Source organism: Eptesicus fuscus, chromosome 5 (assembly GCF_027574615.1).
Source record: "Eptesicus fuscus isolate TK198812 chromosome 5, DD_ASM_mEF_20220401, whole genome shotgun sequence".
In the NCBI taxonomy this organism is placed as follows: domain Eukaryota; kingdom Metazoa; phylum Chordata; class Mammalia; order Chiroptera; family Vespertilionidae; genus Eptesicus; species Eptesicus fuscus.
The window spans coordinates 35,495,956-35,511,578 of NC_072477.1; the positions used below are offsets into that span (position 1 = coordinate 35,495,956).

Sequence of the window (15,623 nt, forward strand, 5' to 3'; positions counted from 1 at the left end):
GATCGCCACTCGGCCCGACCCGCCCCCCGGGTGGCGATCGCCATGCTGACACCCCGGGGAGCGCCGGGCTCGGCCCGGACCCGCCCCCCCGGGTGGCGATCGCCATGCTGACACCCCGGGGAGCGCCGGGCTCGGCCCGGACCCGCCCCCCCCGGGTGGCGATCGCCATGCTGACACCCCGGGGAGCGCCGGGCTCGGCCCGGACCCGCCCCCCCCGGGTGGCGATCGCCATGCTGACACCCCGGGGAGCGCCGGGCTCGGCCCGGACCCGCCCCCCCGGGTGGCGATCGCCATGCTGACACCCCGGGGGAGCGCCGGGCTCGGCCCGGACACACCGCCCCCGGTGGCGATCGCCATGCGGACACCCCGGGGAGCGCCGGGCTCGGCCCCGACCCGCCCCCCCGGGTGGCGATCGCCATGCTGACACCCCGGGGAGCCCGGGGCTCTGCCGGACCCGCCCTCCAGGGTGGCGATCGCCACTCGGCCCGACCCGCCCCCCGGGTGGCGATCGCCATGCTGACACCCTGGGGAGCACCGGGCTCGGCCCGGACCCGCCCCCCCCCGGTGGCGATCGCCATTCAGACCCCCGGAACTTACTGGATTGCCCGCAGCCATCTTGGTCTTCCCAACGGCCTGGAGTCCCGCCCCCAGCCTCTGGCAGGCCCAATCATGGGCATAGCGGAGGTGCGGTCAATTTGCATGTTTCTCTATTATAAGGTAAGATGCTGGAATTAGCCTCCAGCAAGGTACGTTATGATGAGTTGTGTCACTTGCCTTTTAAATATATATTTTATTGATTTTTTTTTAGAGAGGAAGGGAGAGGGATAGAAAGCTAGAAACATCGATGAGAGAGAAACATCGATCAGCTGCCTCCTGCACACCATCTACTGGGGATGTGCCCGCAACCAAGGTACATGCCCTTGAGCGGAATCGAACCTGGGACCTTTCAGTCTGCAGGCCAACGCTCTATCCACTGAGCCAAACCGGTTTTGGGGTCACTTGCCTTTTAAATGCTGTGAAATGTATGGAGCCCAGTGATTTAAAGCATGTGAATGCTGAAACTCCACCTGTTTTCAATGACCAATTAGAATTTGAACAATGTTGGAGAGTGTTTGGATTAGGAAAGAGGAAAAAGGCCCTCTAGACCAGTGGTCAGCAAACTCATTAGTCAACAGAGCCAAATATCAACAGTACAATGATTGGAATTTATTTTGAGAGCCAAATTTTTTAAACTTAAACTGTATAGGTAGGTACATTGTTATTAACTAAAGTTAAGCTGGCCTTTGCTAAAAACTCAAGGGGCCAAAGAGCCGCATGTGGCTCTCGAGCTGCAGTTTGCCGACCAGGGCTCTAGACTACAGCATCCTAACTTTGTGACACTGAGTCTCTCGTCAATGCATTTTTTGACTTGATGTTCTGAGTGTCGCTACGCCCTAGAGAGTGGAAAAGCCAACATGCCAGGCCATTCAGGACACTGATGTTGCTTATTTTTTGGAAATGGTTGCAGGGTTACTGTCATAATGGATACTTAATAATTGATACATTGATTGATAATTGAAATTCCAGGTAACCTCTGTCTCACTAGCCACCCATCTAACTAGTTTTATCCTCCAGAAATATTAAGGGAATACTGCATAAATCGGGAAAATTCATTACTCACCCCCTAATATTATTTATGGCCATGCACAGTTCAATACAACTTTAAAATGTCCTGTTTACACATCTTTATAAGTAGTGTTTAACTCTGGACTTGAGGGAGGGAGCTACTTACTGCAAACTGGAAATTTCCTTTTCTGTGATATTAAATTGCTTGTTAGGGGCATGACAGTTTATAATACCTGGAAAGTAGAAATGTCTTACTCATACAATTTAAAGTAATGTAACACAAATAACTGAAGGTACAAATTATAAATCATTAGTTTTTATTTTTAAAATATAGAAAAAAGTAGACATTTTAATTTTTTTAAATACTCTTATAATCAACAAACTTCATGTTGCACTTTTTAAAAGAGAGGCTGATTTTTTTAAAAAGATGTATTTAACATTTCTAAACACTCAATCATAATCTTTGAAACAAAAAGAAAGTTACCTCTTAAAGCTATCTGATGCAGGGAAAGCATTATGAATCTACAAATCTCTTTTAGTTCCAAACCTTAACTGCAGTTAATTCCTTTTCTTGGGGAAAACCAGGCAGAACGGAAAGACCACGATATTCTGATTAATTTGAACTCTCCAAGGTCAATGATTAGGAATACAACCTCCAGCAATGACTGGAGGCTCAACACCTTGAATTGGTGCTAATATAAGACAGTTGTTATCTTACTGAATCTGAAAAGCTGAGTTTCCTTTTAACCTCCAGTATTTCTTAGAGGTGGCTGCCTGTGGTATGATCACCTGGTGGTGAACTTTCAGCCAGCTGTGTGTCTTCACAGGGGTTTGCCTGTCTTGAACATTCAAAGAAAAGGAATGGTTAGTTATATATAAGCAAAAAAAAAAAAAAAAAAACAACCTAATGGAAATATGTCCATTGTGGAGGAAGGGTTAGCAGATGTAATAATATCTGAAAAACCATTAAAATAATGCAATTGAAAAAATTATTTATGAAAACAGGTAAATGGCTGTTTTTGCTAGTGGTCAAATTCTTGGAAAATTGAAGCTATGAAAGATAACTGTGTGGTTTTGCGAGCACTCCATTACTCAGAAACAGCAGAGGGTTTTTGCCTAATAGGCTGCAGGAGCCCAGAGGCAGCGGATGATAGTCATGGAAACACCATCCCTGGGACAACTGGGTGCTAGGAGGGGCAGTCAGGCGGCTAGCGCAAGGCAGAAGCAGGCAAGCATGTTAACATGACCAGTCATGCCCCGGCCTTTAGGTGTAGCTACTTCTAAATTGAATTTTGCTTCTTGAGTATGTTTTTTCACTTGGGAAATTTAAAGAAAGACCAGCAAAAAAACTTATGGTGTTGGCATGTTTTAGATACTATGTGGAATAAATAAGAATCCTGAGGATTCAGGCATTTAAATCAATTCATCTGCTTTATTCCTCAGGGTCTTGATGATTTTTTTAAAGCCTGCTCTAGATTTTATTTCGTGAAGTACTTTGTTCCTCTGAAGTTTTATGTGAATGCTACCCACATAGCCATAAGGACATGACTTCAAGTATATGTGATAAAATTTGTCTCTTGACAGATAGTACTTTTGTAAATAGTATCTTTCCTCTTTTATAATAGATACCTAAGAATCTGGAAAGTTTCCCAAAAACATGTTCTATGTCATGGCTTCCAGCAAGGATGATTATGCTTATTATACTTACAAGAGGCAGAAATGGAAATTGTTGAAACAATTTGTCCAAATGATCTAACAAATTCACGATTGAGCTATAATTTAACCTGACTTGCTAGGGTTCTACCTTAATGATTTTTGCTGCTGTTTGTTCAAATAAAAGAATATTGATTTTAAGGCAATCACAACTGAGATGTAGTTCATATTTCTAATAATTTTCTCAGTAATACTGTTTCATTTCTCACCTGGAAGTAAAAGCATGTGCAAATGTGTTTAAATTATGTATTTTGGTAGTACAGTTTCTAGGTTTTCATAAATTAAAAAAAAAAAAGATGGAGGCTTAGTCAGGAGTCAAAACAAGAAATTTAGGATATTAACATATAAGGTCCTTTTTATACTTTTTATTTCTTAGAGAAATAGTAAGGAGAAGAAATCACAGTCTCAAATAGATAAAATATGATATTGACACTGACTTCAAAAGTTAAACAAATACCTATGTTTCTATCAAATAAATCAAAGCAATGGGGTTTATTTAATTAGCTAATTAAATTTTTAAATTTGAATTTGCAAATTACCTTCTCCATCGACTAGTTCATTTCCTTCAGTTACAGTAATATTTATAGGCATAGATTATTTACAGTGAATAATTATTCACATATTTATTTTCCTGAGATAAAAAGGGGATAAAATAAATTATGCTAGAAAACCTCCTTGGAATACTATAAAATTACTAAGATTATGGTTAGAGTTTCATTTTTGTGGAGCAGGTAAAAACAATTTTTAAAAATTACTAATTGAAATTAATACACTTTTTGAGCAAAAACTGAAAGCAATTGCATAATTAAGCATGTACAAAGAAATAATACCTTTATCAAAAATTCTAATAGAAAAGTTAAATTTTATATTGGTCTTAACATTAATGGCAAATATATGTTTCAATATGCATAGCTTATTATTGTCAAAACCCCCAGAATCACATTATTGACTCTATCTATCTATCTATCTATCTATCTATCTATCTAAAAGCCTAAGCAATTGAAATGCCAGAACGACCCGAATGACCAGTTGTTATGACATGCACTGACCACTAGGGGACAGACGCTCAATGCAGGAGCTGCCCCCTGGTGGCCAGTGCGCTCCCACAGCCAACCTCCTGTGGCCGGCCAACCTCCCCTGGTCCCTCCCTGCACCAGCCAACCTCCTGGCAGGCCCTGGTCAGCAGCCGGCAGCTGGCAGGAAGGCCCCAGCCGGCCCTGATTGCCAGCCAGGCCTAGGGACCCCACCCATGCATGAATTTCATGCACCAGGCCTCTAGTAAATAATAACAAGGCAAGCATCTTGATAAACACAAAATATCATGGAAAAACACTTGGATAAAAAAAGAACATTTGCAGTTTTTTTTTTTTTATCAAAGTGTTTTCATATTTATTATATCACTTTATTCTTGATTTTAAAATAATGACTTATTTTATCCCTCATATGTATTTGCATAATTAAAAATCTCTTTAAAAATACCTTTCTATTGAAGAAAAACCAAACAGCCTCTTCTACTAATTTTTTTAAATTTAAATTGATTATCAGAAGTTGTTTGTTATTCACTCCTGTTTTACAGTCTCTACTTTCCCTTGTTTTATTCTCTGGAAATACTGCTACCTCAGGAAAGCATTTATCCTCATGATCAGAATTATTTTATTTTTTCTTTCCTTTTCCAATTGAATAGGACCACTTAACATCTTCCTTGGTAATTATGGCATATTCTATTACCAAACTTAGTGTTTTATAACAAGATGTAAACTACTCATATTTTCTATAGTTCCCTAATTTGTATTTTTCACTCAGGTCATGGAGCAGAGATAATAAAGATTTAATAAGGAATCAATTTTAAAATCAATTGTGTCTGCTCTATAATAAAGACTGTATCTGTTTGTTCTAATTTCCTTGAGGACATCAGAAATGCTATATTCCATATTTTTATGTTTTATTACAACTGCTCCTTGGTTGAAACAGCTATAAATGTGTGACGATATGTACTAAATAACTATTAGTGTAAGTAAAATATGTTCTTTTCTTTCTTTTCTTTTTTCCGGAACAGGTTTTATTACACAGGGGATGGGGTTCAGCCCTTCTCGGCTGCTGCCTTCTTCATGGCTGCAAGGACATTGCTCAGCTCCTTTCTCTTCCTCTTGGCACAGATGTGTGTCCCCACCCTTTTCTTGATCAACTTCAGGGCCCTCTTGTCCTTAGAGACCTTGAATAGTGCAAGGTCTCTAAGGACAGAGAGGGCAGAGCCACACACTTCTCGGATCATGTCCTGTACAAACTTGATGTACTTGGTGAAGCACCCACAGCGGCGGCTATGCCTCAGCTTTCTCACATTCTTGGTCACCTTGTGGCCCTTGTTGAGGCCCAAGGCCATGGGGTAGTGCTGAGCCATGGCTGCTGCTGCTCAATGGCTGCTGGGGGGAAGGGAAGCAAGCAAAGAATATTCTTAAGCCTTAGGCTCAGTGGATAGAGCGTCAGCCTGCGGACTGAAGAGTCCTAGGTTCGATTCCGGTCAAGGGCATGTTCCTGGGTTGCGGGCACATCCCAGTAGGGGGTGTGCAGGAGGCAGCTGATCAATGTTTCTCTCTCATTGATGTTTCTAACTCTCTATTCCTCTCCCTTCCTCTCTGTAAAAAATCAATAAAAACATATATTTAAAAATATTCTTAAGATACTACCAGATGAATTGTCATTAAATATCTGTATGAAACCAGAGACTTACCAAGATGATAACTTGTCTTATTTTTATGCTTCTTCATTTAATGTTTCCTTTGCCAAAACTAACATCTTGTTTATTTTTGTGATGTTTTTACAGAGGCAGATACTTTGGAGATTTTACTTCTCCAAAAATATTGGTTTTATAAACTCTTAGAACATGTGTTGTGTCTATTGGCTTATGACTGGACAAGTTATATGAATTTATAATCTCATCAGTATTATAATACCTATTGTTCAAGATTTGTGCATTTTGTATTTTATATGTTCAGTTGTCTGGTCATACTCAGAAACTAGATGACTTTATTCCTAAAGTCATCTTGTGTGGGAATTATCCAGTTGTGAATTTTCATAGAAATTATTTGTGGCTAATGATTGCCTTTTGCTTCCATCGCTGCCATTGGTGCCCCATACATGTCTCATGATGGCTGTGATGGTCCATGCTGAAGAACTGTGTGATTAGCCATGATTGAAACAAACACAGTCATTTTTGCCTGTTTCACATTTTCTAATTGGACTCTATGAATGAATTCCTAACCACATGTGGATTACTAAATCTACTGTGACATAGCTATGCTCTTGACCCTTTCACACTATATTTTCTTAGCAAGTTGTGGGACTAATCTATCAGGACACAGTTTAAGAGATAGTAATAGTTGCAAGGGTAGTCATTACAGTACCATAAACTATTTAATGTCTTTATATGCTACAGTCACAGACAATATTTGAACTTAATCCAGTGCCATTTCCATCTTGTTCAAAGGAGAAAATAGCTCTCATGGGAATTCTTTTGACTGTCCACCTGCCACCGGCTATTAGCAGATTAGAGCAAACATTGGGAAGTGGTGTGTCATCTAAGTGAACAATAGCACATTTTTTTGCCTTTCTAACGTCAAGGGTATTTGAAGGTTGAATTTGGAAGGGAGTGTTTTAATGAACGTAAAAATAGACAGATACTTGACTGGAAGAAGGATCTTCCAAGCACATAGCTACAAATAAGATAGAAAGCCTAACATGACAGACCAGTTCGCTTTGTGTCTGCTTTTTCAGTGTCCTGAGGGCATAGACATTTCCCGTTCAGAGAGGCCCTGCTGTAGAGATGCCCAGGATCACATTGGAATTGTGAACAGTGGTCGGCAATCCTATCCTACTAACTGACATAGAAGAAAATCCACAAGAGGGAAGTGGTGAAAGAGGTGTTTTTTCTTTCCACAATTTTATATTCCATATAGTATGGAAAGATGCAGATTTCTTGATGCTGTTCCTGCTTTGATAAATAACAACATAATAGTAGTTAAATCATTTTATAGGTGATTTCTCTGGAATTTTTCACGCCCCCCATTACATAATAGGGATTTGCAGAAATCATGCAACTGGCCTTTATTTCCCTTTCTATTAAAGGGGAAGGATAATGGGTGCGTCTTTCTGATATAACAAGATGTTCTGTACATGTTTAAGAAATGAACCCTATGAGCAGACAGTTCTTAAGATCCATAAGTATCTTATTATTCTTGACATCCATAAAACTAGGTGAAAGAAAATGCTTCCCCCCTCCCATTTAGTTCTTATTGAAGAAAGCAATGATATTTTTTAAAAAGCTGACATACCATAAAAACTGGCAGGAGACACTCAAAAGAGTGGTCTGTGAGGATTAGTATTACAAGTAAACAGTAAATGGATAATTAAGTTTGGGTTGTCAAAGGGTTATGTGGGAGATAAAAGTGCTAATTTTAGAGGCTGTGGCTAATTCCACATGCCTCCAGAAAAAGGAAGCTTGCACTTGGGTTTAGTTATTACAGAAGGAATTATTTTTAACAGTTGTGTCATGCCTCATTTTATAGTTCATTAAAAACGAGCTCAAGCTTCAACTGGGTGAAGCCTGAGGAATAAAATCTCCATATGCATAAGCAGCCACACAGACACAGAAACCAGGGCTTTCAGTGACCAGAGCCCTGCCTTCTTGCCGCGGAGAGTTTTCCAGGGTCCAGAGGAGGAGATGCGGCCAAGCTTGAGCCGGACGCAGGTGCAGCCGCTCTTCCACAGAGAAGGAACAACGTCGGGAGTTCGCCAACCTTGGTTTGGCGTACCCCGCGGTGACTGCCAGTCGTTTGCAGGCTTTTGTCTATTCTTTGTGTACTGCTGGACTCAGCTTGAGCCAAAAGAATCAGCGGCTAACGCTGGAGCCTACCTTTCTGTAGAGAGAGTAACGTTTGATGTTTCTGGACATTTTTGTAGCACGTAACTCCTACCCCGAGCTCCTGCTGCCTTAGCAGCACTTCTCACATGAAAGTACAAGACTCAAAAAAAAGGTACCTTCCACGCACTGTACTCCCATTGAGGAGGCAAGCAGACAAGTCTTTTCTGACAGCTGGCTGTCCATCTGGCGTTTGATGTGGGGCAGAAAAGCACGGTGGGGTAATAAGGGAGACGGATGTTTCTCCAGGTGACAACCCAGCGCTCCTGAGAGCAGGCTCCCTTGGGCTCCCTGCCCTTCTGCCCCGCAGGCTGCCTCTCCCCACAGGATGGCAGCGCGGTCTTAGTGTGGGGCAGCTAAGCTCTCTCTATGTACTTACCTGGCTTTTTATTGATTTGCAATTTCTTGATCACAACAAACATTTCAATCACTTTGTTATGCTGTTGTCAGGCTGTTATGCTGAATGCATTGGAAAAGTTTTGTGTGTGTGTGTGTTTTTTTTTTCTTAACAACGCCCAATCTTTTTCTATTTTTATTTGTGCCTGAAACTCTCCTTTATTTTTATTCATTTGTGAACATTTTCTAGCCTCTCTGTTCCAGAAAACTAGGAGGAATATGTATGCTAGACAAAAAGTGATCACCTGGCAAACTGTTGGGCCAAAGATAGTATTTTAAAACTTTGATAATCTTCAATTTGTTATGTTTGAAATTTATAAATAGTTCAAATATCAGCATAACATTGGTATATTATACAAAACCAGTTTATGAACTGTTCAGACAGAAATCTTCTCAAACAACTACATTTTAAAAAATTGTTCTTGGTGTCTACAAACATATTTTGCACTTTTGACAGACTATTGTTGCCTTACAAGTAATAAAATGTGAATAAGCATGAATTATTCAAATGTTAGAATTGTCTGAATTCTCTTATTACTGTGAAAATGACTACTTTTAAAGCAACGTGAACACCAAACTTACAAAAAAATCAATCATGTATATACTTTAAACATAAAAAATATTTTAAATTTCATTTTCAGTCTTCGCCTGTGATCTGAAGATAAGTGTTACTTAGAATTGATTAAAGAGAAGCACCCAGAGGCTGTGGCTTGAACAAGAACAACTCCTCTGAGCTGTGATTACTCGGAAATTTATTCCAGGAGGAAGGAGAGGGGCAGCGCAGGAGCAGCTCAGCATCTTTGGGATGGATGAGCATTTTGCTGCAAAGATGACGCCAGCCTTCTTTCTCTGTTTCTTTCTATTCCTCCTCACATTCTTTGCCCATTGGCAGTGAGAGCACGGCCATCATTATTAGCCATGGCCTGGCATCTAGTCTCAGAAATCCTTTCGTTCATGAGATGGGAGAAAACAGTCCAGAAATAGCCAAACTCAGCCAGGCCCATTACTCCCCCACCTCCTATATTGAAAACCCAAGTGTTTTTATCCTTTCCCAGTAGATAGAAGGAAACAATGGATTGGATATTCTTGCTGATTGGGAGGCCAAATCGGCTGGATGTTGGGGGATAGCTGAAATGAAAATCTGCTGTGTTTGCTATCAACATGGGAAAATGACTGACAGAATTTAAGGTTTCCAATAAGTGAATTGAGGATACTTCTTGGGTGTCAGGACATGCTGCTTGCTTTATTTAAAATGGAAAAAAAAATCTTGTTTTAGGAGGCACAGTTTTGAGAGGCCTAATGAGGCATCTATAATATGCAAGTAAGTAGTTTGAAAGGTAAATCGAGGAAAGGCATGCAGTGATTCCTGTTCCCAGTGCTCTGGTCAGAAAGCCTGTGTTGTCTGCATCTACTAAGCAGTTCACTAGTTTGTCCCATCATCCAATAAAAGCTGAAAGATAAAGAAGCAAAATCAAAACAAAACAAAAGCTAAAAACAAAACAAAAGAGCAAGAAAGCACAAAACTTACCACCACCAGAATTGTTTTTCTTCACATTTTGAATTCTCTCCTTAAACTGCCTTGGTCTTTTATTGACTTTTCCGAATCCTCAGGTAGTTGCTTTTAATCCTTTGTCCAGAGTTTTTATTTATATTTAGTGGGAGAGATCAAGTTAAACATATAGTGTGATTATATGTATATGTAAAAACATATGATTACATATAATACTTTTTTTTTAAAGACCAGAAGGTCAAAATTATTATCTTGGCTCTTTTGGACTGGTGAGATTATGTGTTTTCCCTCTGTTTTCTATTTTCTAAATGTTTCATAGCACACCTTCCTCAACCCTTCAGATTTAATCATTTTCTTCTGAATCTTTGGTTAGCTGAGTCTTTTCTAAAGGATCATGTTGTTTACAACCATTAAAAACCATTAAACTCTGTACCAGCTAGATTGCTTTCAGCTGCAAGAAACAGAAATTACCAACTCTGTGGCTTAAATAATAATGAAATATATTTCCTCACATAATGAAAAATCCACAGGAAGGTAGCTGCAGGATTGGTTGACTCTGCAGCTCTATCTTATCACCTGCCATCCTGATGTTCGGCTGTGGCCTCCGGCTGGTTTCCTTCATGGTTGCACAATGGCTATGGCAGCTCCAGGAATCACTTCTAGACACAACATGGAGAGCTTAAAATGAGCCATCTCTTTCTTTGAATTAGTTAGTATTTGGTTTGATTGTAAATGACAGAAACTCAAAATAAGAGTAGCTTAAGTGTGGTATATTTTTTTGTTCTTCCATACATGTTCTTCACTCCCAAGGTCATTCATGATCTCACGTGGTTATTTCACCTCCAGCTATCACATCCACATTCCACAGAGCAGAATAAAGAAAAGGAGAAAGAGAAGAAGGTAAAGGGCACTTGTCAGTTGTCTAAGGAGGAAGACTCCCAGGAGTTGATACCCTGCATGTCTGCTTTTCTCCTATTGGTCAGAAGTTATCAGGCCTAAATGGGCTACAAAAGAGGCTGAGAAATGTATTCTTTATTCTGGATTATCCATGTGCACAGGTGAACTTTCTACTACTATGGACTAAGGGGAGCATAGTGGGGAGCAACAAGCGGTCACTGCCACATGCTTGTTCCTCTCAACAAACTTTCTCAGAAGCCACCAACAGATTTTCCTTTATGTTTTATTGGCCAGAAGAGTATTGCATGCTCATGCCTGAGCCAAAATCCTGGCAAAGGAATGGTACCCCCATATTTAGCTTATGTCAGTCAAGATTCACCATCTAGGCTTGGAGTTAGGGCCATCCTTCCAGGAAAAAGGCAGATGGCAAATAGATACCTGAGCAAAGTCAGAATTCTTAGGGAGAAGGACAGGGTGTAGGAAAAGGAGGGCCCAGAGTGGAATTGGTAGGTATACTCTCTGTATGGAGTGCAATAGTGTCCATGTCCCTGATTTCATTTTAGGTGCTATTGAAATGTTTATCTGTTATAGCTCCTGTCACTGTCCCCATTTCTTCACAGCTGCTTATGTTGAGGATGAGAGGAAGGAGTGAAACAAAGCCCAATAAAATTCAGTTATGCTAGTGGCTCCCCCAATATGTATACTCTCCTTCTACCTAAGAGTGCATTTTAATTAAGTTCTGAATGTTGAAGTTATATTTATTCAGAAATACAGATCAGCATCTCTGAAAAAAAAAATGTGTTCCTATCTTTGGTCGACTAGGAGGATCCCTAAAGAGAATAAAACAGAGCATATAAATTGGCATTTAGAATTTAAGACGTTTTGTTAGTCACCTCCACTCTCAAACATTTTTGGGAGGAAAGAAGCCAACATATAAAAAAGGATGAAAAAATTAGATGGAAGAAAATGGTGATGAATGAAATAGGCGAAAGAGAAACACAGGGCATGTATGTGAGAGGGAGGGAAGAAGCTGTGTGATTTTTTTCACTGTTATGTTGCTATGGTAATGAAGCAAAATTAGGCTGATATTACTCTGTTGGTTTTGTTTTGAATGAGGATCCAAATACGTGCAAGCAATGATAAATATAACTGCCAGAAAGATGGTGCATTCCATCTGTACAACCCATATATTCCCTCCTTGTAGTCAAACTACCAAAAGAAAATCAGGTTATTAAAAAATTAAATCAGATAAGATTTAAATGTGCATGCAGCCTGGTCATTCAGGTAGATCACTCTCTTTCCTGGACAGCTCATACAGTCTATTTCCAGTTTTGTTACCATATAAGTTTACTTTCTAAACACACTTTCCAGATTACCTTGATCGGGATTGTGGGGATTCCTAATCGTGGTTGGTTTAAGTCACAGGTGTTTACAAAGTCTTGGTAAACTTACTTCCTCAGAGGATTGTTCATGTTCACTATATGTAGATATCACTAGTTTAACTCTAGGAGTTACTGAACAACTGTATTTTTCGTTCTCACCATATTCATCAATGATCTCTGTTGGGTTGGGCATTTTAGCAGAGAGAATTAAAAGGTTTCAGTCTATTTGTTAAAATACAGAACAGAAATTTAACTTGAAGTTATTATTTGCTGGATAAATATTTATTGAATACTTAGTGGAAAAAAAAAAGTGGAGTAACTCATCAAGTCCAAGAACTCTAGATTTCCTTAACAGTATGGAAGAGCATTTTAAAATTGTGGTAACCTTCACTGGCATCTCCTGATTTTTAAGGGGAGAGGAGAGGCTTTGGCTCAAGAACTCAACCCTGGGCCACTGTAAAACTACTTGCTTTGGGACTGTGCAGAGGTGGTTGTGGGCAAGTCAGCTGAGCATCACCTGAACTGAGACATGTCAGGAAGATGTGAATATTCAGGTCTCAGTCCAAGGAATCACTCAGGAGGGCCATGGCCCACCCTAGGGCTGGTCAGTATCATCTGTGAGTTTCTCATGGTCCTGCACAGACTCAAAATCAGACCAAATATGTGACCCTCGTGGTCCAGACTGGATAGGGAAGGAAGTAAAGTTGCGAGGAGGCTGCTACAATGCAGAAACGAGCAAGGGACTGCAGACTGGAGTCCTGGATGAAGGTGAAGATTAGGTTAAGTGTGTGTAGGAGATTGAGAGTGGTGGAGATAACTGTATGGTGAGAGAAGACTGTGATGGGAGAATGGAGTTTCTGAGGTGGAGGAATTCCAGAAGGATACATTTTCAGGATGTGTTCATGAGAATGAGTTCTTGTTCAGAAGATAATGGATGAAGGGGTGCTAAGGACATTTGTGACTTTGCATCGCACTGTTACATCCTTTGGGACATAATCCTTCCATGAAATGATCCTAGAGGGGCTGCCAATCAATGCAGACCACCCGCTTGGTCACAGAGTTGGGCATATCATCCAAGCCAATCAGAATTCTTCCACAGGATTTTTCAAGACTTTGTTAGGGTGGCAGAGGGAAGAAGGGGGTTCCTCTCTTGGGCACAGAACAGTGAGTATGTGATCCTGGGACATTGCTTCTGTTCACTCCCAAATCTGTGTCTCTGCCTCTAATCTCTCTTTTAGCTTCTAGAATCCCTTTAGACAGTTCCATCTGAATGTCTCATTAACCCACAGCCCAGACAGAATTCTTTTTTCCCAACCCAAATTGATATCCATCCTTTGATGTTATCTGTGGCATCAGCCATCTACACTAGAACATCATACTTAACATCTCCCTCTTCCTCACCCTGAAACCCAATCAATCACTAAAACCTTGATTCAACTTTATGAATATTTACAAATTTCTTCCCTCCTCTCTATTTCTACTGCTATGGCCTTGGTACAGATCTTTATCACAAGCTCTTAACTGGTCTTGCCACCAGTCTTAAAAATCTCCAAGCTGTTTCTTCCTGTTCCCACCCGCCTTCACCCTGAGTAGAATGAGCTTTTTCCTTCAGCACTTCAGGACTTGCTCCTGCTCTCTCTGCAGTCTTTTCTCTGGACACAGCCCTGCTTTCCAGCCACATTGAACAGCTTACGGTTGCCTGAACTGTCCATGTGTTTTTCCCTGCTCTAGGCTTTAGCTCAAAAGCTGCTTACTTTGCCTCAAATACACTTTTTTCTTGGAGAGCTAACTCCTGTTCATGCTTTAAGATGGGACTTGAGTGTTGCCCCTCCGGGCATCCTTTGGTGACATTTTCACCATTGCCTTCCTGGTTGAGATCCTCCTGACATGCTCTCACAGCACTGTGGCAGATCTTAGATGAGGACTCGCTGTTCTGTGTTGTGAAAACAAATCTGTGTGTCTCTCTTCCCCACTAAGCTGCAACTCTTTGAGGGAAAAGCTTGAGTTTTATTCAAGTCTGTATCCCATTTCTTGGCTGGGAGTCTGACACATAGTATACCTTTAATAAATACCTATGGACGAATAAATAAATGAATGAGTGAATCCTGGGAAAATGCATTGCTAGCTTTTTAGTTCTCTGATTCTGCGAACCCATTCTCTTTTTGAGCAATGATGGTTCTATGGAGCACTCCTAAATCACGTCTTGTCTGAACACTGTATCTTCATTAAAATTTATTTTGCCATCGAACTGGGAAAATAGTCCAATGTCTTCATTTTTACAGATGAAGAAACTAAGGCACGGAAAGGAGCAATGCACTCGAAGGCGCACAGCTGGGCCAAGCTGAGAGGCGCCTGGGCCCTGTGTCCTGGACCCAGTACTTTCTTCCCAACAACTAAGCTGACCCACTAGAGCAACTGAAATTTCAAATACTTTGGATCTTGTTTCTTTGAGGAATGTGTTCAGTGCTTCTAGCCTCAGGAAAGGAACACTCCCACCTGCAGACGACTCTCAGTAGATATTTTGCTCCTGTCTAAAAGAATTTTAGTCCCTATTTCAGGCCACGAAGTTACATGGAGTTCCTTACAATTTGGCTGCTCCTGACCTCCTCCACACACTTCAGAAACTCCGAGGAAGGAAACTCAGCTTCTCTGTCTGGGAGTCCGAACGTGGGCGCCGAGATAGGACTGACTTGGTTGGGTAATGCACCTCCCTGCTAGGTTTTTAGAAAAACCATTCACAAGTAAGTCACGAAACAAAAGCATTTGGTGCTGGAGGTGGTGGGATGGGTGTTCAGAAAGAAAAGGGCAAAGCTGAGAGATGTTTCCATGATCATTTTTCATAATAATTTAGGCTCCTTTTTCAAGCCAAATCTGGTTTCAGTGCTTGCTTCAATTTCCTTCTTTCTTCCATTCTCTGTCTCTGCCCCATCTGCTAAAATGATCTCTCCTGATTTTTCTCCAGTTTAGTTCTCTGATCACTGTACTTACTGCTTGTGGAATTTACACACGTTTAGCAAGTCAGCTTGACTGAGGTTTTCTTCAATTATATGACATAACAGTTTAAATATTTGATTCATTTGAATTGCTGGATTCAAAATACTGTTGGGCTTTTTACATTAATTTTTAAATGAAGATGTTTTATAGATGGTTAGTCTGTCAAATTATTGCCTTTTATAATTTCTACGATGTTTCATGTTTCTTCTTG

The 15,623-nt window shown here is 40.6% G+C and overlaps 1 protein-coding gene across 1 annotated transcript; it reads right to left on the reverse strand.

Annotated features, from left to right (window-relative positions):
* Positions 1-5,398: 5,398 nt before the first annotated feature.
* LOC103283923 (60S ribosomal protein L36-like) lies at positions 5,399-5,716 on the reverse strand. Its single transcript, XM_054715405.1, has one exon. The coding sequence runs from the start codon at positions 5,714-5,716 to the stop codon at positions 5,399-5,401; it is 318 nt and encodes a 105-aa protein (XP_054571380.1).
* Positions 5,717-15,623: the final 9,907 nt, after the last annotated feature.

Excerpts from the sequence above, each read along its gene's own strand:
- LOC103283923 (XM_054715405.1), bottom strand. The coding sequence starts at position 5,716 with ATGGCTCAGCACTACCCCATGGCCTTGGGCCTCAACAAGGGCCACAAG.